Here is a 24,601-nt window from a genome sequence, read left to right as displayed (position 1 = left end):
TGTGCAAGACCACAGACCCAGAAAAGTTCCTCAGTAGCAGCCTGGGCTTGATTATCACCAGGATCCTAGGTGACAGTGCAAGTCACTTAGATTGCCATGGCCCCAATGGCAGCTTGACCTTCAGACACCAACATATCCCGAGGTGTTGGCCAAGACCCAGGCTTTGGCATTGTCTTTGATGATATCAGGAAACACAGACATCAGCACTGATCCTGGCTACAGTAGGACCACATACCCAGACATGGTCCTCAGCAGCAGCCCTCGCCTTCATAACACCATGGCCCCAGGTGACAATGAAGGTCACACAAATCTACACGGCCTTGGTGGCAGCATGACCCTTGGTACTGAACCTGGCCACAGGCTATAGCCTAGACCCCAGGCATCCTTGTGACCTTTTGGTTCAACCATGATCCATGGGCATTAACATGGAACCTAGCTGTGATAGCAGCATGAAACCTCATATTCTTGCATAAAAGCAAGCCGTATTTCACCATTAGGTTTGCTCATTCATTTTCCATTTAGTGACTATAAGAATCAACACAGATTACATGTCTTTGAATTTAGGATACTGAACAGACATCCTGAGAGTGTTTGGGAAATTTCACAATGAGAAAATTAAATAACAATTTTTGTTGCCTTTACTTTTGTCTAAAATGCCAAATTAGAAAATATGACACATGATATATATACATACAAATTTGTATATCTAAATACTTCATTGTTCTGTAACATGTAGCTATTGGTGAAATTTTAATTTTAGTGTTTGATACAATTTAAAGTGTTCTTCTGTAACTATGGAAACAGTTGAAGGAAACAATGTAATAAGGGTAGGTGTGGTTAGAAATGCAATTCAAGTTATCTTCATTATGTCTGAACTAGAATTTTTAAAAATCTGATAAAGTTTAAGACCATCATTATTCTAAAAGAGACAAAATAATTGCATAAATTCAAAAAGACATATTACCTCTATTGTAAAGGTAGTCCTTGGGTGTTAATTTCAAACAACTTAAGATTTTGGTTGATAGTGATGGTGCCATCTAAAGTAAATCAGTTGCATAATCCAATTAAACAAAAAAACTGTTAATCTGTCAGTTTTTTCACATTAATGCAAAATTTGCTGTTGGGAATCTGGGTGGATTTTTCTTCATCCTAGGAGTTTAAACTGGAATAAGTCATCATGGGGATTGCTACACAAAGTTTTTCTTCTTTGAGGAAAGTTGGCCTATATCACTATAGACTTATTTCTAGACCAGGGATACAGAGTTGATTACTATGAATTTCACTGAAAGATTGTAAAATAGCTTTGAATTGTCCCTGGAGTTCCATACAGAATGCCAGGGAATTATCTGGCTTCACCATATAACCATATAATTTCATTTGCGCTTCAGCAACAAAAGAGATTCTATTGGGAATACATAGAGCCCTACTAAATTTAAATTAGTTGAAAATATGATACTTATGTTGATGACAATAAGACCAGCATAGCACATATCATCAAAATTAATTAAATTGGAAAATTCTTGTTCTGTGATTTTGGGTACTTAACTGATAATTCTTAATATCAGAACTTGGAAATTTTTGTCCCTAAACTTGTATGACTGTTACTCCTGCTTGCATGCTGCACTTTGCTTTATAATGTCCAAACCTCCTCATTTGTCCTTGCTATATATTACATATTAAATGTTTACAATGCTTATATATCCTAGACTCCTTAGTCAATGTTTTCTTATATTGCACAAGGCAGGAAATATCATGATTTTTATGTTTTGTTTTGTTGGCTGTGGGAATCATGGGTATTGAATTCAGTGTCTTGTGTAGACTATTCAAATATTCTACACCTGAGCTACATCCATATGCTTTAAAGAAGATTGATTTTATAACTGAATAATTAATAAATGCTCAGTAGCAAAAATTTGGAAAGAAATTAGTGTCTAACTCAAGTTAAAATGAAAATGGAAAGTACATACAATCCCACCACTCAGAGATAACTCACTAATCTTCAAAAGTATTTGAGGATCAGTGTTTTGAGGATATTTAGTTCATAGAGTAGTTTAAATACTATGATGCTGCTTTTCCCAAGGTCTGTCTACTACATATCCCACTTGGTTTTCTATACTACAGATGATCAAAAGAAAAATAGTAATGCAAAGAATCTGTTTGACCTTGTGACAAAACAAGGTCAGTATGGGTGTTTTGAACTATAGTTTCAAATCCTTCTGTTTTTTTTATTTCATTAGAATGGATGTTCAGTGTGTCCCTGAACTAGTGTGTATGCTGTTAATACTCATACTTTTCATTGTTTTTTTTTCAGGTTTGAAGATCATGATCATATGGATGCAATCAACTAAATAATCTCTGGGGACCTTGTTATTTATTAGAGTAGATATCTAAATCGCTGCCTAATTTCTCAATGTGCTACTCAACACAGGACATCAATTGATTGTACGGATTGGAAATCTGAGTTTCTTCCACCATGATATCTTTATTAGCTTGAATTCCTTTCCTAAAATGGTCCTTCTGTTGATCCTGTCAGTCCTACTTTTGAAAGAAGATGTCCGAGGGAGTGCACAATCCAGTGAGAGAAGGGTGGTGGCTCACATGCCAGGTCACATCATTATTGGAGCTCTCTTCTCTGTCCACCACCAACCAACCGTGGACAAAGTTCATGAAAGGAAATGTGGGGCAGTCCGTGAGCAGTATGGCATCCAGAGGGTGGAGGCCATGCTGCATACCTTGGAAAGGATCAATTCAGACCCCAATCTCTTGCCCAACATCACACTTGGCTGTGAGATAAGAGATTCCTGCTGGCATTCCGCTGTGGCCCTAGAGCAGAGCATTGAGTTTATAAGGGATTCACTCATCTCTTCAGAAGAGGAAGAGGGGTTGGTACGCTGTGTGGATGGTTCTTCCTCCTTCCGCTCTAAGAAACCCATAGTGGGAGTCATTGGGCCTGGTTCCAGTTCTGTGGCCATACAAGTACAGAATTTGCTTCAACTTTTCAACATACCTCAGATTGCTTACTCTGCAACCAGCATGGACTTGAGTGACAAGACTCTATTCAAGTATTTCATGAGGGTTGTACCTTCAGATGCCCAGCAGGCACGAGCTATGGTGGACATAGTGAAGAGATATAACTGGACCTACGTCTCAGCTGTGCACACAGAAGGTATGTGATTTCCTCTACACACATTAAATATGTCTCCATAATTTGGAATACCTCTCTGTTAAATTACCAGCTTTTACATGCCTAAAATGTTCCTCACCAGTGTAGGTATTTTGAGATACTTCAACTTCACCACTATGATAAAAGGACCATATATTTATACTAACATAATCATTTATATGTCTATCACTTGTTAAACAGCAAGATACGTTTTTCAATATGGTTTATACTGCTCCAATTTCTGCTATGATGATGCTAATTTCTAAGATTTTTAAAATCAGTTTTCTGGCTTTTCAGTGAGCATCTTACATGTTTAAATTTCTATCATTGCCCTAATGATTTTATAGTCAAAGTGAAGTAGACATAAAGATACACAGTAAGGAATATAGCTTATCATGCTGTTATGAAGAAATGCCAAACAGAGTAGACTTAAGTTTATTTGTTATATAGAATGCGTAGTCAAATCTATAATAATAATAATAAGAAGAATTATTTAGTATTATACTTGTGTATAATCTATTTGGGAAAAGTAATTTTCAATAAAATCTATAATATTTTGCAATTTATTCTTTGTGGTACTAAAAATATAGTGATAAAAGGGAACATCTGTACCACACATTATAAGTTAACGAAATTATTTTTTGTTGCTAGTGTCATGAAATACTTTTGCATTTGTCTAATGCAGTTGATAGGACATGTGTGATCTAAATATTATTGTAATAGTTTTCCTAGGGCAACAAAGTGGACATACTAAACATAAAAGAATACTGGAGAAGGCAGCACATGATTCTTAAAAATCATGCAAATACTCACAAGACAAGACAGAAGACTTAAAAATCTTTAATGACATAGCAGGGGAACATAAACAATATTGCAAGATGTGGCCATAATTTATTGGGGAATTAGTGAATTGAGTTGGGGAGTTTACATCAGATTTTGGGACAGTTTAATTAATTCATATATAACAGATTTGTTGTTATGAAGAAGCATAATAGCATGTACTTTACTGCATATGCCCCCATTCTTAATATTAAGAGTAGTACAAATGTAAAATAGTCTTCCATATTAATTGACATTTCTCTATTTCTGCAAGATTTCATTAGGAAACACAAGGTTTATTTGGAAACACATTGATGTGTGACAATTCTGAGTAATGCAATGTTTGAGTTAGTACTTCTGTAAATTTTCCTTTTCTGTGAAAAATTTATGTTCCCATTGCTTGGGAGCATATGATAAGCATGAATCTGAGGCTCTTGACCATTACAAATGTAAACTAAGTAATATTCCATCAAGGCACATCACAACTTTTCCTTCTTCCTCCCCCTAATGCTGACATTTTTCATGTAAACAATCTGATTCTCATAGACACAGTCTGTCTATATATTTTATTCCATTTTAAGATTCAAAATATTTAATATGTTTAGATTATTAATTCATAAATACCAAATAGTGATTTTAGAGGCAGGACTATAACACATAGCTCCTACCTTAGAATTCTATATACCATTATAATTTAGGAAGATTCATTGGTCTAATGCTTTGGGGATACATTCATAGAACACTTATTTGTTAAAAGCAAATATATGCAAGTCCCTTTGATAGTTCTATTTATCAAAATCTGTGGATTTTCAGTTCAGCAAAGTGGATGAAGCATGCCCAGACAGTTATGTAATCATAATTCAAAGTGACAGAAAATTACAAATAATGTCTCTAAAGTACATTGATAAATGGTCACACTACCTTTTCTGTTATGTGGGAAGCCTGATGGCGAATTTGATGTTCTAATTTTAACAGAGAGAATACTAACACTTGCTTAAAAACAAAACACAAGCATGAGGAGTGATGTGTTTCAGTCAAGTACATGATAAAATAGAAGACGGTGATTCACTTCAAATTTCAGAAATGTAAGGTTTGCACACCATGGGTGAGAGGCTAATTTAAGATATTCTTCCAGGGAAACTAATCATTACATTTGTATTTTTACAAGCTTCAATTATTGTTTTAGTCTAAATTGACACCAATACTCAATAAGCAATTAAATGGAGTACATGGTGATATATACACACAACATACTATTATACACCTATTAAAGTGAATGACATGCTGTGTTGCTAATAAGTAAGCATAATCACCCTTAAGATCATTTTAAGTGTAAAGCAAGGTATGGTTCTTCATATTAGGGATTCTACATAAACCATTTGCTTGTATTTTCATAGAGCTTCTAAACATAAAGAACAAAACTTAAGAGTCCTTTATACTGAGAGGAAATTTAAGTCAACATGGAATATAATAGGATGAAAAGATTTATTTTTCTTGGATAATATTTACATATTCAGTGTTGTATGACACCCAAAATTGCCTATTGGAACATATTAGCTAGAATAAAGTATTTGGTTTGAGGGCAAAATGAAAAATAGAATTTGTATTTATAAATACATTCAAAATATAGTATAGTACAAACAGGATTTCAGAGATGCAGCTTTGAATATTCATATATTAAGGAATTCCTCCTTGTAGATTTTTCTGATGATTTCAGAAAGAACTTTGCTTACAAACCAGAATCTGGATGGCTGGCAATGAGCCATGTTGCCTTATAGTTTGTTCATGTAATAGTGGAGTGGAATAGAAGTTTACAAAGTAAAACTAGAATCCAACCAGAAAATCTTTGACTCAAACTGGTTCATGTGTATTAGATTGTGTTAACTCTCCAATGGGATGTCTGTTGTCCTGGTACATGGCCTTGCATAAAGCCTCTATGAAATCATTTGTAAATGAAAATGCCAGTCCATGCTCTATTCTGTCTACTTACTTGTCTGCCTATCTATCCATCCATTATCCATCTATCAACAATAGTCGTTCACAACCTTCCTAATGTTATGACCCTTTAAAGTTATTCCTCATATTGTGTTGACCTCAAAACATAAAATGACTTCCATTACTACATAATAACTGTAATTTTACTACTGTTGTGAATCATAATGTAAATAACTGTGTTCTCCAATGGTCTTAGGTGAGATTCCATGACCCACAGGTTGAGAAATTAAGATCTATAGCCTTGTCTGTATGCCATCTCCATTTCTCACTAGATTGGGATAATTCCCTGCAATTCCAAATCAGTCAGTCTCCAGACCTCTCCATTTAATCTGATATTCTTGTAGCGTCCTCGTTTGCTCAAACTATCCCTTTTATTAAAAAGTATAAAAATTTCCAGATACTCTTATGTGATCTATCAATTATGAAAAAAACCTCTGTTTTTCTAAAGCACTTTGTCTTCAAATTACCCAGTTACTTTTTACTTAAGCCTGACAGCATTATATCAGCTAATCCTTCAGAAACTTTCACAAGATGATCTTTCTATAAAATACATGTTATCTGTATTTTCTGAAGAAGCACAGGAAACCTGGGATTCAACTTTAATATTAAGTGATTTATATTCTCTGTATGCTACAGGAATGAATATTAACATTGATGTGTGAGACACAAGAACACCTAGAATTTCTAGGCTTTGGAATTCATAATTTATAGCTAGTGAGAAGAGGATAAAGACAGTGTTCTTGTAGGGCAAGGCAAACTAGTCCTGCAGTACTACAGAGGAAAAGAAGATGTTGTGAATCAGAAGAGAAATGCCATTTCTGATAAATGACCTTATTCACCCAGGGAAAATTTAAGAGGACTTTCACGTCAGTACTTTTCCAAAATTCAGCACATATGTACATATGACACAGGGAAGATTCTGTTGACCTTTTTAGGGCTCTGACAGATTGATTTCATTGGTAACCCCAATTAGTGACGCCTCTGAAATCTTATTCAGATTATGCAACAGTGACCTCATACCTGAACTCTTTGAAAAACTTTAAAGTGGGATCTACTCTCCTCAACTTCCACCCAGTGCCTGGCATTTAACTTGGAATATTATTCATGCTAGACAAACCCTCCACCACTAAGATATATCCTAAGGTTCAATTTTTTTTTAAAGATAGGATCTCACTAAAGCACAAAGGCCTAGCTTAGTCTTTCAGTCCTCCTGCCTCAGCCTTCACAGTAGCTAATATTATATAGGCTTAAATGACTAGGGCATGTTCAGACTTTCTTCTTAGTTTTCCTTGGAAATGATTGCCACTGTATGAAGCATTTGTGTCCTCGGCCTTTTCAGAGAAAGCCACTCTAGACACCAGCCATTTCAGATCAGTGAAAGTGCCTCCTGACACACAGCTATTTACAGTCACGTGAATGACATCAGTTGAAGTTCTCAACATCTCATTGTCCAATAATCTCAAGCTCAGTTGTGAAGAATAATAAAAGATTTTAGGATTGAATTTAATAAAGCCTATATATGGATAAAGATAACTGATGTATATCTTCAGATTCTAACCTCACTGGATGCAATTATATTACCACAGCCACATTCAAACTTCAGTTTCCAACACAATTACAGTTAACAATTGCTGAGCCATCTCACCATCACTCTCAAGAAAATATATGCAATAATATGAATTAATATTACTGACATGAAAATATGACACCAGAGAATAAATGTTTCAGGCAAAATGATTCATTCTATTCTTGTGAGTTGGATACATAATAATTTCCATGAAATGTAATATGCATTTCATGGAAAAATGCAATATACTTGTAAATAGTTTATTATTGCATTCTTTATGAAAATGTAGCTAAATTTCAATAAGGAAATTAATTTTTTCAGTTGCTCTTTCTGTAGAGCAATACATACATCATACTCTATGTGTTGTTTACAAAGTTTTTGCACTTTAATAGTGTTCTTGGCCTTAGCTGGAGTTCAAAATTGTCTCTTCATTACATATTAGAGTGCCAAGAATGAAACAGGCACTCAATGGTTTGCTGAATGGATGGATTTCTCTTATAGTAATACCAAATTCATTATGTATGCATGTATGGCATGAGGATAAATAGTTGGTACTTGTAATTGTCACAGTTTTGCCTTTTTATAAATATAAGGTGCCAAAGTACCTCCCTTGCTTAATTGTGAAATGCTGTTTATGCCTCGTTCCTTTTTTTCCCCTGGTTCTTATTCCTGTCTAATGATATAAAGATGCTAATTCATTCTTAAAAAATGTCACTGATGCTCTGGGGAATAAAGTATCAATAAATTTTCCTGGAAGCACAGATATCACCCCATTATTAAAATGTAGCACTGGCATGGCAGTATAAGTGTGATTACACCTTTCCTATCTAAAATTTCCACTGGTTATCATTACATTGCAACAATATTTTAGTCTGAAAAAATTAAAAATGTCATCATGGAGCCCTCTGAGTGCATTTTGAAGCATTTCCATTTTGTTATCTAGGAACTGAAAAGTGTTGAAACTTCAAATTTAAAGATTATGATACTAATTGTTGAAAACTGAAAACATTATTAGTTTAATAAATAGAATAGAAATATTGTTATGTGAACATTTATTTTACTGTTTTCATTAGTTAGTAGATTCTGATGAAATTATTGTTTATCTTGGAGGTGGGGGTAGAATTCATTCTTGTTGTTTAGGCAGTGTCATCTGTGTATGTATGTTATTTTACACTATTTAACAGTTGACTTGAATTCTGACTTACACAAGATAGATTTTTTTTTGCCAGAAATGACTTCCCAACAGTTTCCCTGGCATCCCAGTGCTGTATACCACTGAATATTCCAGAAAGCTATTCTTAAATTCTTCAGGTCCACATGAATAAGTTCAAAAGGGATGCCACTTCAGTATTCTGCCAACACTCACAAATAATTTCTCAAGTTATGTGCAAATGTGGACACTGCTGCAGCACAAAACATTCACATACTTCTTGAATCTTTATGATCACCTGCATGCTTATTGGGTGATTAGAATGAACAGAGTTGATGTTTGAGAATTGCGTGCATATATTTTCCCCAGACAGATCTTGTTTTAGATCTCATAGAAGCAACATGATTTAGAATTTAGATATTCTGGAAGTTTAGTATTTCCTATTACAAAAAGCAGTCTAGAGACCCATATACACAATCAAAATACCTTATTAAATTCTAGGTTATTAATATTTCACCAGGAATTACTTTTGAGACTAAGGATTCTGGAGATGAGGTAAGCATGGTGTGAAGGATTATGTTCTAGTTTATTACTAGAATCATACAAAGCAGAATATAAAAATTAGTTCCTCACAGCGAGCAATATGCCAAGTAAGTAAAGAGTAAATCTAAGATAAACAAAGTTTGAGACCCCCAGAACTACAGAGATTAGTTGGTGGGTACTGATCACTCCTAACCTTCTTTCTCTTCTGGCCCCTCCTCCTCCTATTCATCAAGCTATTTCTTCTCTTCTTCCCCTTTTCACTTTTCTCTTCTACCCACCTTTTCCCTTCCTGCTTTTCCTTCTCTCCTATTCTTATTTTTCTCTTATTCTCTTCTTTTCCTTAAACATTTTTGTAATTGAACTACTTCAAATATTTAGGCTAATCAGTACATTTATTGGTGATAACACTTTCTCACTATCTCATGGGAAACATGAAGAAAAACTATTAGCATTTTAGAGCTAAGAATGTAAACAAAAATACACTCTATGGTAAAAGCAAAACAAGCTGCATAATAACTAAAGCTCATTCATTTTAAATGCTGCTTTTGTGAGTCATAAGAAGAGGACTTGGAAAGCTTTTCTTATGGGTACCTTCTAAAACTTACTTTTTGTGACTTCTGGAAGTGCATGGACTGAATCAGCTGTTGAGTGTCACTTAAAACAAATGTAGGAAAGAGTGACCTGTTTGAAGAAGTGATCATAATGGCTACAAGGTTTGAAATTATGTCTGTAAAGAAGCAATTAAGTGGAGGGAAAAGAGGATCTACTACAACAAACTTGATACATGTGGTCTATTTGGCACATTCATGTACTTACCTGGAAAGTGCAAGGAGCTAACTGGTGAAATAGTGTGGTCACAATTAGAGATACATGTTTCCTCATCAACAGAGCCATCCTATGGTGTTGGGCTGTTCACTTTTCTTAGGAAATACTATCAGTCCTTACTAGTTTCTTGCACATAAGATACTGGGCAGTTCCAGGAGATAGAGAGAATAAAAGAGGTTAATATTTTTGGATTATCCTAGCACCGCTAGTACTTAGGAACTGATGCAAGTTGAGTGTCACAAGCTTAAAATCAGCCTGGACTATGGAGTGTGATTCTATTCCTAAAAACAAACAAATAAAAATCAACAGTTTTAAGCTGACTGTGGTTGAATATACCTGCAATCCTAGTATTGGGAAGCTGAGGCAGGGTTGCATATTCAAGGCATATGTGTGCTGCATAAGCAGGGCTTTGTCCTAAAACTAAAACAAACAATAAAATTAAAAGAAAAACCAACTTAAGCCTTACCTTGGGGAAGAAATGGAATTGAACAAATGGTTTGTTATATTGATTTCAATATTAGAAGACAGCATCCCTTCATTTACATTCTTTTCATGCAGTATACAGTTGAAAACTCTGTTAAACCATTCACTTATCTTATAATTCAGCTGATGTAAGGCAATATTGTACAGGTTAGGGAATAGATGTGAAAGGACAACTTCTCTGTCACAGACTAGTTAGTGCCAAGTCATGATTGCAGAAGCAGAGCCAACTGTTGAAGCAAGTCTAAAAATGTTTCTTTGTATTGTTGCAAGCATGGCAGCTTTATTGAAAGGTGGACTGCAAGCCTCCATAATATTTTTGCTTCCCTGGGAAACACAAGGCAGTATTACTTACCATGGTGAGGATATTTCTGATATTTTTCATGTATAAATATCTCATGTGACTTTTGAATCCAACTTGGAAAGCAATGCTTCCATGTTCCTATGCAAAGAAAAACTTAAGGGTGTATGTGGTAATAAATTTACCTCACAAGAGTCCTTTATATTGGATAATACTGTGGATATACTGCTTAATTTCTCTTCTCATCTTCACTGTTGACTCTTCATTCTTTCCTTTAGATGACAGTTGCAAAATGAAACAATGCAGCACACACTTTCTTAAAGGGAGGAAGACACATTGTTACAGCTGTATGCATGAAAGGGAATTCTTTGGAATCCATTTTCAGTCCTATTAGTAATGTAATCTCATTTGGCACTTCTAATTTGATCAGAGTTGTTGAATTAAGGAAACATTTTGCCTTGGTGTCTTTTTAAAATATGAAGCACGGTCCATAGATACTAGTACAAATAAGATTGAGAGATATGAAACATCATTTTAAGAGGAAGTCAGTGTTACAGAGTCTGTAAAGCACAATGGATCTGTGAACTTAAACTCACATCATTTGTTGTGAAGCCTTGTCTATAATACAAGTTTCTTTATTACTTCAAGTGGAAGCAAAAGCATGCAAAGTTTGAGCGAAATTCCTGGTTAATGTTCAAGGTAATGAAGATGCTTTGAACAAATTACATCCTTTGATTTTCTCACTGTAAGTTTACATGACCCATGTAACTCTTTTAAAATCTAAATGTAAGCCAGGCATTGGTGGCGCATGTCTTTAATCCTAGCACTTGGGAGGTAGAGGCCGGTGGATCTCTGTGAGTTCGAGATCAGCCTGATCTACAAGAGCTAATTACAGGACAGCCTCCAAAGCCACAGAAACCATGTCTCGAAAAACCAAAATTAAAATAAAATTTAAAAATCTGAATGTAAATCGTTCAAATGAAGTCCAGTGGTTACTAAGTAGTCAATATGTTCCTTCTAAATTAGATTACCAAGAAATGGATGTGCCTTATCTTGGTTTTATTCTGAAAAAAACAGAACATAAACAGTGCTTCATTTTTTTCTCTTCTTTTTTTAAATTTAAGTTAGAAACAAGCTTGTTTCACATGTCAATTGCATCTTCCTCTCCCTTCCCTCCTCCCCATTCCTCCCCACCGGGCCTCCCAGTCCCCCACCCAATCTCCACTCTGATCCCGAGGGAGGGTCAGGCCCTCCATGGTGGATCTCCAGAGTCTGTCATTTCATTCAGGGCAGCGTCTAGGTCCTCCCTCAAGAGTCCAGTCTGAGAGAGCATCGTTCACTGTGGCAGCATGGACACTCAAAGTTTATTCGTAGGCCAGGGATGAATACTACCCAAGTCCCCATAGATTACCTAGGCCTCCTCACTGACACCCACATTCAGTGGGCCTGAATCAGTCCCATGCTTTCCACACAGCCATCAATTTGGGGCCCAAAAGCTCCCCCTTGTTCAGGTCAACATTTCTGTGGGTTGAATCAGCGCAGTTTTGACTCCTTTGCTCATCAGTTCTCCCTTTCTGTCACTGGATAAAACTAATACTGAATAGAATGGAGAATTCATTAGGAAAGCGACAATTACTTTTAATGAGATTTAGATTCTTACTAACTTGCCATTCGCGTTAAGGTATATAGTCATATAATAATGTATAGGGTGTTTTGTGATTCGATACAATTGTGAGTATGCTGTATTCTTCCTCCATCAATTATTGAGGTGTTTTTAGAGGCATGCGAGTGATGCAGGAAAAGCTGACAGCTAGAGTGTTAACATGCCTATTCTTGCTTTCTTTATGTTGGATATTGTATAGGAGTATAAGTCATCCAAGGGAGAATGTTAATGCAATTGTTAAGCTGTCCTAGTGTGTCTTTTTAGTTTTTCAGCTAGAATGAACATCTTTACAGTGAGAAAATGCAGGCAATAGATAGATACATAATTTCCTCATGAATTTCAAATCACAGAACCTCATAGACCTTAGCTAATTTGTAACTTGATGCTTTATTAGCAGAAGCTAGCTATGAGCACAAAACCCAAATGAAACAATATGGATCCTTACAAATTAGGCAGATAAATCACACTAATAGATCTATTCATATTATAGCACAAATGATAGCAATAACAGTGATATATATCTAAAAGTGCTCAGGTATTTTCAGTAATACTAAAAAACTGCAACCTATGGCATGTTACCAAAATGCTATTAGTAATGTTTATGGATATTTGTTTTAAATTGAATCATTTTATTCTAATTAACTCACAAATAAAAACATTACACAGCTAGTTTAAGGAGCTGCTACAATGTTTCAGAAGGGCCCTGCTAACTGTTTAAAAGTTCACTGGACAAAACAATACAGAGAAACCCTGTCTTGTAAAAACCAAAAAAAAAGTTCGCTGGGATGCACAGAGTTTGGGTCTGGGCCAATGTTAGATTAGTATTTACAATATTGATGAATATATATGCACACACAGGCACACATATAGTGTATGAATGTAATGATTGTGTGTATGTGCATACGTGTGTGCGTGTGTGTGTGTGTGTGTGTGATGAGGATGCATTGTTGACTTGGTCTTCATATGCAGTAAGAAGACAGTATGGGCTTTCAGGATTTGTCTTCTCTCTTGTTTGAGGCAATCAGTCTCTCATTGTCAGAAGACATGGCCCATGAACTTTCAGGAATTCTCTGTCTCTGCTTCCCATTTTACCATAAGGGAAAGGAAATTACAGACATTTGCTTCAGTTCCCAAGTCTTCTGAGATGGGGACTCAGGTCTTTCCATTGTCACCTTGCCTACTGAGATATCTTCCCAACCCTAGTAGTTATCCCAAATATTATCACTATTGAAAGTTTCCACCATAGCTGTAAAGAAAAGTAGGCAGATATTTTTGTATTAGTTTTCTCAAAGACTTAGAAAGAAATTAATTGTATCTCTGGTAATTTCTTTAAAAATCTTCTTCAGTCATAATTTGATATATATTCCTGTCTTAAGTGTTGTATTTATACTATTTAGAGGCTTTGGGTTAGAATCATAATTTTCTGGCCTAGATGAAACTACAGAACCTATTTTAGGAAATATGTTCTCCAATATTACCACATTAAAACATTTTATCCTTTAAAGAAACTTGAAAATATGAAATTGACATTAATCCTATTCAGTATTATAAACTTGAAAAATGATCTGCAAATTAAGGTGTTAATATGTTTTCCCTGATTTTATTTGTGAGAAGAAAGGTTTAACAAGACATTGCAAAAATAAGTACTCTGGCTCTATTATTTTTATTCAAAACCTAATTCAGTTGTTTTCTGTTATCAAATTACAGTACCTTCCCTTATATGAGTATCACTCACTGTAAGTTTTTCTCAGAAGAAATAAAACTCATGTGCAATGACCAGTTTATATTACAATTTTTGTTTCAACCCTAGGCTTTATTTTAAATATACACTAATGCCCTATTCAGAACTATTACTTATGTGACTTTATATTTTCATAAACTTGATAAGAATAATCAAACCATTTGTATAACCAACAAAATGCAGAACAAGAGAATATTTGGAAACCTAATGGTACTTCAACTAAGTTTTTGAAATCATTAAAATAACTGAAGAATGGTAGCAATATTTTGGTTAACTTACAATATTTCCTTTTAAAATATTTATTATTTTGATTAAATGCAATATATCTCTTTTAGGATATCTATTATACTAAAGTACACGAAATAGACTCAAGATTCATGTAACACTAATTTATTCATCAATCTATTAATATTGAAATTATATATACATATATTTATATATTATGTACTTACACACTTTTCATAGACACTGAAATAACAAGAGAAGAGACTTGGAAAACTTTACTTTGTCAGAGGTGTGTCATGCTGTGGTTTCAAATTAATATCAAATATATTCTGGTGAAAGGAATAGAGCTACATAAAAACAGGAACTCACAAACAGATACTCGTTTACCAATACAAGGATACTAAATTAAGGGAAAATCTTCATTATGTATTTGAACAATTATGTTAAATGTGTGTTTGGTGAAAATACAAATTTTCAAGTACCAGTTTTCACCAAATAATATAATTTAATTGTGTTACCCCATAAGTGGAATTCATTATACCGTAGTTGAACACTATAGGAATATTATTTTTCTTATTGCTGTGACAAAATATTTGACAAAAAGCAGTTGAAGAAAGAGCAGTTTATTTGGCTTACAATCTGAGGGGATATATTTATTATAGAAGAGAAGGTCCAGGAGCAGGAGAGATAGGTGGTTACATTGCATCAACATTAAGGAAGCAGAGAGATAATTGGACAGGGTTATAAGAGATGGATATTTTTGCTTAACGTGTAAAATGTCTGTAACACTTTTAAAAATTCAATATGTTTGCAAATTTCTTATGAAGTGAGAAATTTATTATTAATTTATAATATACATATTGTGTTATTGAAAGAAGTTCTGTAGAACACCCTAGGTGAGTTAGTAGTTTGTAAACAATGTATATATTAATGTATACTTCTGTTCTAGAATGAAAATGGCAATTATCACTAAATTGTCATAAGGCATCTACATTAGATCCCCTAATAGTGTTATTTTATAAAATAATGAGATTTCAATCACCTTTATCAACAAAAAATTATGGTTAACTATAATCAATAAAGTACAAGGTTTATAATCACACGCAATTAAGTTAATTGGATTGTTTACTCAAATTAAGGTAAAATTAAATTATCTATGAATTTCAAGGGAAATTATATGTTTCCAGAGAAACTTACACACTTTTCATCTCTTTCAACAACACTGCATTTTTTTCTGGCACAATTTGACATTTTCTTTGTGAAATTATTTATAATCTCAAACAGTTATACCTCTTCCTCTTTCTGGAACTTATTACCTCCCTCATTATTTCTCCCAGTTAAACTATCTCCTTTTAAAATGCCATTCGAATAATCAGTAGAGTTGAATGAAGATAGTACTGAATTAATTTTACTTATTTATCATTTTTATATCAGAGAATTATAATTTGAGTTTGTTAAGCAGTGAATTTTTCTTCTCAATTCCAAAGTTGTCACATGACTTTTAATTGAGGGAAAGTTAATGTGCTCAGAACATTTGAAGTGATTAAAGACAGTATAATTCTTGTGAATATATATATATATACACACATACATATATATGTATACATATATACACACACATACACATATACACTCACATGTACCCCACACACATATGTGTGTGTGTGTCCTCCTAAACTTTTACATATGAAAGATTAAAATGATGTGAGAAGAGTTGTTCAAACTACACACAATGTCTAATCCTAGGCAAAAATGAGACACATTTTTGAGAAAGAGTAGAATCTCATGCTGAAGTGATTCAACTTGAAAATGGAAGCATTATTGTGGTGGTATTTTGTTTATGATCTCACAAATAAAGCTTGCCTGAAGATCAGAGTGCAAAGCTAGCCACACTTGTTAGCCATAGAGGCCAGGCAGTGGTGGCACACAACTTTAATCCCAGCACTTGGAAGACAGAGTCAGACAGATCTGTGTTAGTTCAATGCCATCCTGGGATTCATGAATTTGATCCAGTCTAAAAGAGAAACAGAGTCAAGAGGTGATGGCTCACACATTTAATGCCAGTACTTGGGAGTCACATGCCTTTATTCCCAGTACTAAGGCAGTGGAGATAGGAAGGGTTATGGCTGGATTGAGAGAGTCTGATAATCAGTCTAGGATGCAGTCTGAGGACAGGATTCCCCTTTGTTCTGAGCATTGGTAGAGGTAAGAACTCTAGTGGCTGACTGCTCTGCTTCTCTTATCATTCAGCTTTCTTTCTCTGATGGATGACTCAGTATATTTATTATTAAGACCAAAGAGAATTCATGCTACACATTATTTCTGGACCTATTAAAAAGTCAAGTAATTTTTCATGCAAATAAATACAGTATTAATTTTATACTTCCTCTGAAACCAAATTTCGTTTCTTACTTTGCATGATCTTTCTGAAATATCCTCATTGCAGGATGACAGGAGGCAGTACCCGTACGCTCTGTACTAATGTGTTCTGATCAACTGAATAATCATTTAGTGCACTTGGTGAATCTGAAGTTGTCTGATAGATTAATTAACTATTAAATGAATACTAATTATGTTCCCAGATAAGATACTGTACTAAATTTTAAAATGTACATTACTGTGAAAATTAGGTAGAAATCAAAATCCCATTAATTATAGATGTCTCTACAACTATGAAAACAGTAAAATTTAGATTGGCAGATATGGTCAGGGCAAAAGTTAAATTCTGTTTCATATACTAGTCATATTATATAAATAATTGTTAGACATTGGTAGTATTAGATATGAAAATATCCTTCCATGTTAATTCTATATCTAGTAATGTTGACCAATATTCAACTGCCACATTGTTGTTGTTATTGTTTTTCTTAATAGCAAGAGAGTGATTACTATAGTCCAGGCACATTAATCCTTTTATCTAGATCTTACAACTATACTGAGTTAAATAAAATACTATTTACCATTTAACAGATGGTAAGTGGGCATACAAAGAAATAATACAGGAACATATTTGTCAAAATGTTCCCTGAAGATGTCTACCACATGTGTTTAGCTTTTTCTTTCTTTGCTTGAGAAAATACTTCCCCAGGATAGATGTGTGCTGACATTTTCATATTGCCACAAAGTTCTCTAGCAGTCTGTGAGGACAAAATAGACAAAATCAACTGTTCAAGAAAAAAATTATTTAGGCATTCTGAATTCTGTCCTGAAGACACATGCATTAAGAAGTTAGTAGATTTTTAGAAGGAATAAAATCAAATATCCAAATTTTGTTATCCAAGAATACTTGTGTGGTAAGAACCTTTACCCACAAATCTATTTCTCCAGCTATACAACAAGTGAATTTTTAATAAGACAAAATTATTCAACCGATCATTGAAACATTTGCTTGAAAGATGTATGTGACCCACTACTTGCTTACAGCAGAATCTCAAGAACAAAACTTACTACAAGGAGTTTATTTGTTAACACAGGTATCATGAATTAATAAATCCAACATACTTATATGTCACTAATTTTAGCTGGCTTCTTAGTCAATTCAAATAAACTTCAAAGACATCATATTTGAAGATTAATCCAAAGTGTGTTTTAATACCCTTCCAACAAAATAATTTGCAGCTTTCCTTCCTTCATTTGCTCCTGGGTGATTTGCCTTTACTAAGGTCTGCTTGGTTCAGTAAGAATCCTATTTGACACATTGCAGTTACACTATGTTTGACTCTACCAAACAGTTTGGTCATGTGATATATACAAAATATAGCAATTAAATTTTAGAAGAGGAATTGTTGAAAACAGGTAGATTAATGTTCTGTGAAAACTATAATTAATGAGAAGGTGAGGGGAACTTTTTAATGAAAATGGCTTTATTTTATTGATATCTTTTGTAGACTTTGTTGTATTTGAGAGTATCTGGAGGTCACGCAAATGTTTACTGAATTAAATGTGTTTAAAATAAAATTAGTTACGTTCATATATTCTTAATGGGCACAAATACAGATATGTACATATATATATATGCATATATATTCCTTTAGACTATGGCCTATGCTGCTTCCCACTCTGGGTTTATGTTTTCTTACTTGGTATGCAATTGGGAAAATCTAAATGCTTTTTCATTAACTAATTGAATATGACCAGCAAAATTGTTCTTGGCCTGAATTGTTTCATTAGACTGGTTAGACTTGAAACATAGCTACAATTGTTACTTGTGTGGCAGGAAGTAGAGGTGATGGGCATGAGTAATGTTCAAGCTGAGAGTGAAGGAGAAGGCTGGAGATAAGGAGTAGACAGGATGTGGCCTCCCCTCTTGAAGAAATGAAACAGGCTACCCTTTTGCTTTCACATTGTCATTTCTTCATTATTTACTACAAGGGCTCCACCTTGCCATAAAGTGACTCTTGACACTGTTCAATGAGCTGTAACACACTGTGAAAAATTCAAGTAACAAAATTAATTTCCTGAGTAAATTTCCAATCACTTTTAGGATTTCCTCTTTTCTTTATTTTGTTCAACCATCAGGCAAAGGATGATTGGGCTCCCATAGGCCTCTTTCTTCCTCCCATCAGGGTCTCAGCAAACTCACCATACTCGCACTGAATGACTTTTGTGGCTTTAAATTTTAGTAGATTGGATCTCATTATATTTTCACATTGAACTGTAATACCTATTTTTCATCAACAACCAGTGAGAAAAGAGATATAATAGTAATTTTATAAGGTCATAGTATAGTGAAGAATTTTTTTTAATTAGATGCTAACTGACCTCAAAGTCTTTCCAACACAACATGTCATAAGCAAATGCTATGAAGTATAAACTGCCTGAAGGGGAACATGTCCCTCATGTTTCTCTACTTGTGGATATTATGATTTATTAAAGTTTGCATGAGGATTCAGAAAGCAAAGTCAGCCACAAGGCATAGAAGTCAGGCCTATAACTTTATTCTCAGCAGCCTGAAGTTAGGACTGTTAATACTAAAACTCAGGACTAAGAGGTAGATGGATGTCTCTGAGTTCATGGTCACCCAGGGATATAGGAGATTGAATCAATCTAAAAGAGTAACAGATCTTACACCACTAATCCCATCACTAGAGGGGTATTAGAGACAGAAATCAGGTCTTCAGTATTCAGTAGGAGACAATTATTTTCCTGCCACACTGTATCTAGGAGCATTCATTCTCCAGCCACATTTAGGATTCTCTAGTCACGAAGAGGAGAGACAGCAGGATCAGCCAATTAAGCCTGAGTAGTGGTAAGAGCTAATGGTTCACTACTTTGCTTTTCTCTTCTCCAGCTTGAAGTCTGAACCCCAATAACAGTCTCTGTGTCTCTTATTTTTGTGTTACAACTGCTGGATATTATTACTGTCATGGTTCATATATGGTATGCTACGTTTATCTAGAATCTTTCAAAATTGATTTATTCAACAACATCACAATTTTTTAAGGAATATTTTTCAGGGAAGCAAAAAATACATGGAATTCTATAACTAAGAGACAAAATCAGTGTTAGTGTTTTCATGGATTTTCTCTTCAGGCTTTTTGAGAAAAATTATTCTTCTCTAATATGACATGTTGTCTGAAGTTTCCCTTTTCTCTATTCTTCCTAGACCCCCATATACAGAATTGCCCTTTCTCCAAGATATGCTTCTTCTCTATTGCCCTTCAAAAATTGTAGGCATCCCAGAGGTAACAACTGAACATGGCATACCAAGCTAATGCTGGACAAGGCAATCAAGTAAGAGGTAACAGATCCCAAAAGCAGGCAAAAGATACAGAGATAGCCCTAACTTCCACTGTTAAGAGCCATGTAAGAACACCAAGTCATACAACTATAATATATATTCACAGGACCTAGCACAGACTCATACTCAATCACTGATTTTTGCATCAGATATTGTGAGTACAGGTGACTCTGTAGGCCATGCTCTTGTGCTGTCCTTGACCTCCTCTGACTCCTACAAACATTACTCCCACTCTTCTGTGCTGTTCTCATGCTCTAATGTTTGTCTGTTGGTCTCTGTTGGTCTCTGCATTTGCTCATATCAGTTGATGTATGAAGCCTCTCTGATGATGGTTAGGTTCCAGTCTGTGAGTACAGAAGAAACTTTTTTCCCTTTTTTGGCCAGTAGTGTTTGGTTCTATTCTAGGTCTTTGGACTACCACCCTCTAGTTCCTGGCCATCCAGGCATTATCAGGTGTAGTCTCTCTCTAGTGACAATGACCTAAAGTTGGGTTAGTCTTTGGTTGGCCATGCCACCAGTTCACAAGTTCTGCGCCAACACATCCTTCAGGTAGGACAAATTATAAGTTGACGGTTTTGTGACTGAGTTTATGTCCCAATTCCACCACTGGAAGCCTTGCCTGGTTTCCAGAAAATACTTGGTTAGAACTCTGATATTCCCCACTACTAGGAATCTTCATTAGAGTCACCCTAAAAGGTTCTAGAATGTTTCTATTACACTATGTCTCCACATCACCACTGAAATGTCCCCCCAATAGCAGTAATCTCTCCAGTTACTCGCTTTTTCCACCACTACCTGCCCACAGCTTTATCCCTCCTGTTTCCATCCCCATATGTCCCCAGTCTTTGTGCAAAATCTGTTTCATTTCCCCTTCCCCTGGAAATCCATGTTTCTCCCCTCGAGTCCTCCTTCAAAACATCTCTGTGTCTGTGGATTTTAGTAAGATTTTCCTTTACTTAACAGCTAATATCCATTTAAAACTGAGTACATACCATGTTTGTCTTTCTGGGTCTGGGTTACATCACTCAAGATGAGTTATTCTAGTTCCAGACATTTGCTTGCAAATTTCATGACGTCAATGTTTTTGACAGCTGAATAATACTCTTTTTGTGTAAATATATCACATTTTCTTTATTCATTCTTTTTGTGAGGGACATCTAGGTCATTTCCAGTTTGTGGCTATTATGAATAAAGTTGTGATGAACATATTTGAGCAAATGTTCATGTGATAGGATGGAGCATTCAGTGTCATACTGATTTCCAATGTGGCAGTACAAAGTTTGCATTCCAACCTGAAATGGAGGAGGGTTCCACTTATTCTGCATCCTCTAAAGTATGAGATATCACTTGTGTGTTGATCATAGCCATTTTGAAAGGTGTAAGATGGAATCTGAATGTCATTTTGATGTGCATTTCCCTGATTCCTAAGGATGTGGAGCATTGCTTTAAGTGTTTCCCAGGCATCTGAGATTCCTCTGCTGAGAATTCTTTGTTTATATTGTGCCCATTATTAAAAATAGGATTACTGGTTTGTTGATGGCTAGTTTCTTGAATTCTTTATATATTTTTAAATAATATCCATCTTTCATAGGTCGAGTTGGTGAAAATGCTTTCCCATTCTATAGGCTGCCTTTTTAATCTACTGATATGCTCATTGCCTTATAGAAATGTTTTGGTTTCATGAGATCTCATTTATTAATTGTCAATCATAGTGCTTGTGCTATAAGTGTTTTGTTCAGAAACTGTCTCCTGTGCCAACGCATTCAATGTTATTCCCCACTTTCTCTTCTATCAGGATTAGTACATAATTTTTCTTTTTATTAACGAGACAGGGTTTCTCTGTATTGTTTTGGAGGCTGTTGGTCCAGCCCGGCCTAAAACTCACAGAGATCCGCCTGCCTCTGCCTTCCGAGGGCTGGGATTAAAGGCGTGCACCACCACCGCCCGGCAGTACATACGGTTTTACGTTGAGGTCTTTGATCCACTTGGACTTGAGCTTTGTGCAGAGTGATGGATAGGGATCTATTTGCATTCTATATGCTGATATCTAGTTACACCATTAGGTTTTGTTGAAGATGCATTCTTTTTTCCATTGTATCTTTCTGGCTTCTTTATAAAAATTCAGGTATCCATAGGTGTGAGGTTTTATATTTGGGTGTTTGATTGATTCCACTTATCAACCTGCCTATTTTTATGCCAATACAATGTGGTTTTTATTACTATAGCTCTGTAATATAGCTTGAAATTAGGGATAATGGAACTTCCAGAAGTACTTTTAATGAACAAGAGATTATTTCAACTATCTTGTGTTTTGTTTTTGTTTTTGTATGAAGTGTAAATTTGTTCTTTCTTGGTCTGTAAAGAATTGTGTTGAAATTTTAATGGTGATTGCATTGAATCTGCAGATTGTTGTTGGCAAAAGGCATATTTTTACTGTTAATCCTTACGAACTAAGAGAATAGCTGATCTTTTTATCTTTATTTTTCTTCTCTTTCATCATGGTACTTCATGTTTTATTTAAACATCCTTTTCCACCTTACCCACCAACTCCAGATCCTCCTCCCTCCCCTTTTCCTGCACCCCACCTCCTCCCCTTCCCACCGCATTTAATCCTCAAAGGGAATAGGTCCTTCCTTCGGGTGTCAACAAAGCTGGTTGGAGGGAAAAATTGTACAGCCACTTTGGCAATAAGTATGGTAGTTCCTCAGAAAACTGGGAATCAGTCTACGTCAGGATCCAGGAACACCTCTCTTGGGCACATGTTCAAAGATGCACAATCTTATCACACAAACATTTGCTCAACTATGCTCATAGTAGCATTATTTGTAATAGTCAGAACGCAGAAACAACCTAGATGCCCATTGATCAAAGAACTGATAAAAAAATTGTGATACATTTACCCAATGAGGTATTACCCAGTGGTAAAAAACAAACAATGATGTTTTGAAATTTGCAGGCAAATGAATGGAACTAGAAAAAAATCCTGAGTGAGGTGACCCAAACCAATAAACACAAACATATCCACTCATAAGTGGATATTAGATGTAAAGCAAATGACTGTCATGTTATAAACCATAAAACTAGAGATGCTAAGGATAAAGGGGGACCCTAAGAGGGACACGCATGGAGGGCACCAGGAAGAGAAAATAGTTAACACTTCCTGGGTAATCTAGGAAGGGGCAGAATTGTGGGGCTGGGGCATGGGGACATTAGGGATCATCAAGAAGATCAAGTCGGGCAGGGTGGAAGGAGAGAGCAATGAAAGAGATACCATGATAGAGGAAACCATTATAGGGTGCTAGAAATTCTCAGAAGTCCACACCCAAGACTCCTAGAAATAATGGAGAGGGTGACTGAATGGGCCTTTCCCTTGAACTGTACTAGTGACTAACACAATTGTCATCTTTCCATTTTTGTATCTTCTTCAATTTTATTCTGTAATGTCTTGAAGTTTGTGTCATATAGGTCTTTCACTTGCTTTGTTAGAGTTACAATACTAAGACATTTTATATTATTTGTGGCTATTGTGAAGGGTGTTGTATCCTTGATTTCATTGTAAATCCATTTTTCATTTGTTCAAAGGAGGATTAATTGTTTGTTATTTTTGTTGATCTCATATCCAGCCACTTCTCTGAAGGTATTAATTAACTCTGGGTATTCTCTGGCAGAATTTTTACCATCACTTTTTTATACAATCATATCAACAGCAAATAATGATACTTTGACTTCATTTCCATTTATATCGATTTGATGCACTTTAGTTTTCTTATTACTCTAGCTAGAACTTCAAGTACTATATTGATTAGATATGAAGACAGTGCACAGCCTTGTCCTCATCCTGATATTAGTGAAATTGCTTTTAATATATCTCCATATACTTTGATGTTGGTTATAGCCTTGTTGTAAATTGCCTTTATTATGTTTACATATGTCCCCTTTGTCCATGATCTTCCAAAACTTTTATCATGAAGGTGTGTTGGATTTTGTCAAATGCTTTTTTAGCATCTAATGAGATGATCATGTGGATTTTTTCAACTTGCTTTTACAGTGGATTACATGGATACATTTTTGTATGTTGACCTATCCCTGCATCTCTGGGATAAAGCCTACTTGATCATGGTGGATAATCTTTTTGATGTGTTCTTGGATTTGGTTGTTGAGTTTTTCATTGAGTATATTTGCATCTATGTTGATGAGGGAAATTGATAGGTAATTCTTCTTTGAAACTGTGGCAGAATTCTCATCTAAAACCCTCTGTTATTGGACTTTTTTTGTTTGTTTGTTTCTTTGAGTGACTTTTAATGACAGCTTTTATTTCCTTAGGGGTTATAGGTTTATTTGAATTGTTTATATCATCTTTATATATTTTTGTATGTGGTATCTATAGAG

The 24,601-nt window shown here is 35.0% G+C and overlaps 1 protein-coding gene across 4 annotated transcripts in view; it reads left to right on the top strand.

Moving 5' to 3' along the window:
• Grm5 (glutamate metabotropic receptor 5) overlaps positions 1-24,601 on the top strand; it is a 456,261-nt gene that overhangs the window by 16,248 nt on the left and 415,412 nt on the right. For all 4 annotated transcript variants that reach the window (XM_013124694.3, XM_005085371.3, XM_013124691.3 and 1 more), the window contains exon 3: positions 2,312-3,166. In XM_013124694.3, the coding sequence (XP_012980148.2) occupies positions 2,509-3,166 (658 nt within the window). In that variant the 5' untranslated portion in view covers positions 2,312-2,508. The remainder of the gene's footprint in view (positions 1-2,311; positions 3,167-24,601) is intronic.

This window comes from Mesocricetus auratus, unplaced genomic scaffold (genome assembly GCF_017639785.1).
Source record: "Mesocricetus auratus isolate SY011 unplaced genomic scaffold, BCM_Maur_2.0 Super-Scaffold_4256, whole genome shotgun sequence".
Classification (NCBI taxonomy): domain Eukaryota; kingdom Metazoa; phylum Chordata; class Mammalia; order Rodentia; family Cricetidae; genus Mesocricetus; species Mesocricetus auratus.
This window is presented reverse-complemented; position numbering and strand designations above follow the sequence as displayed.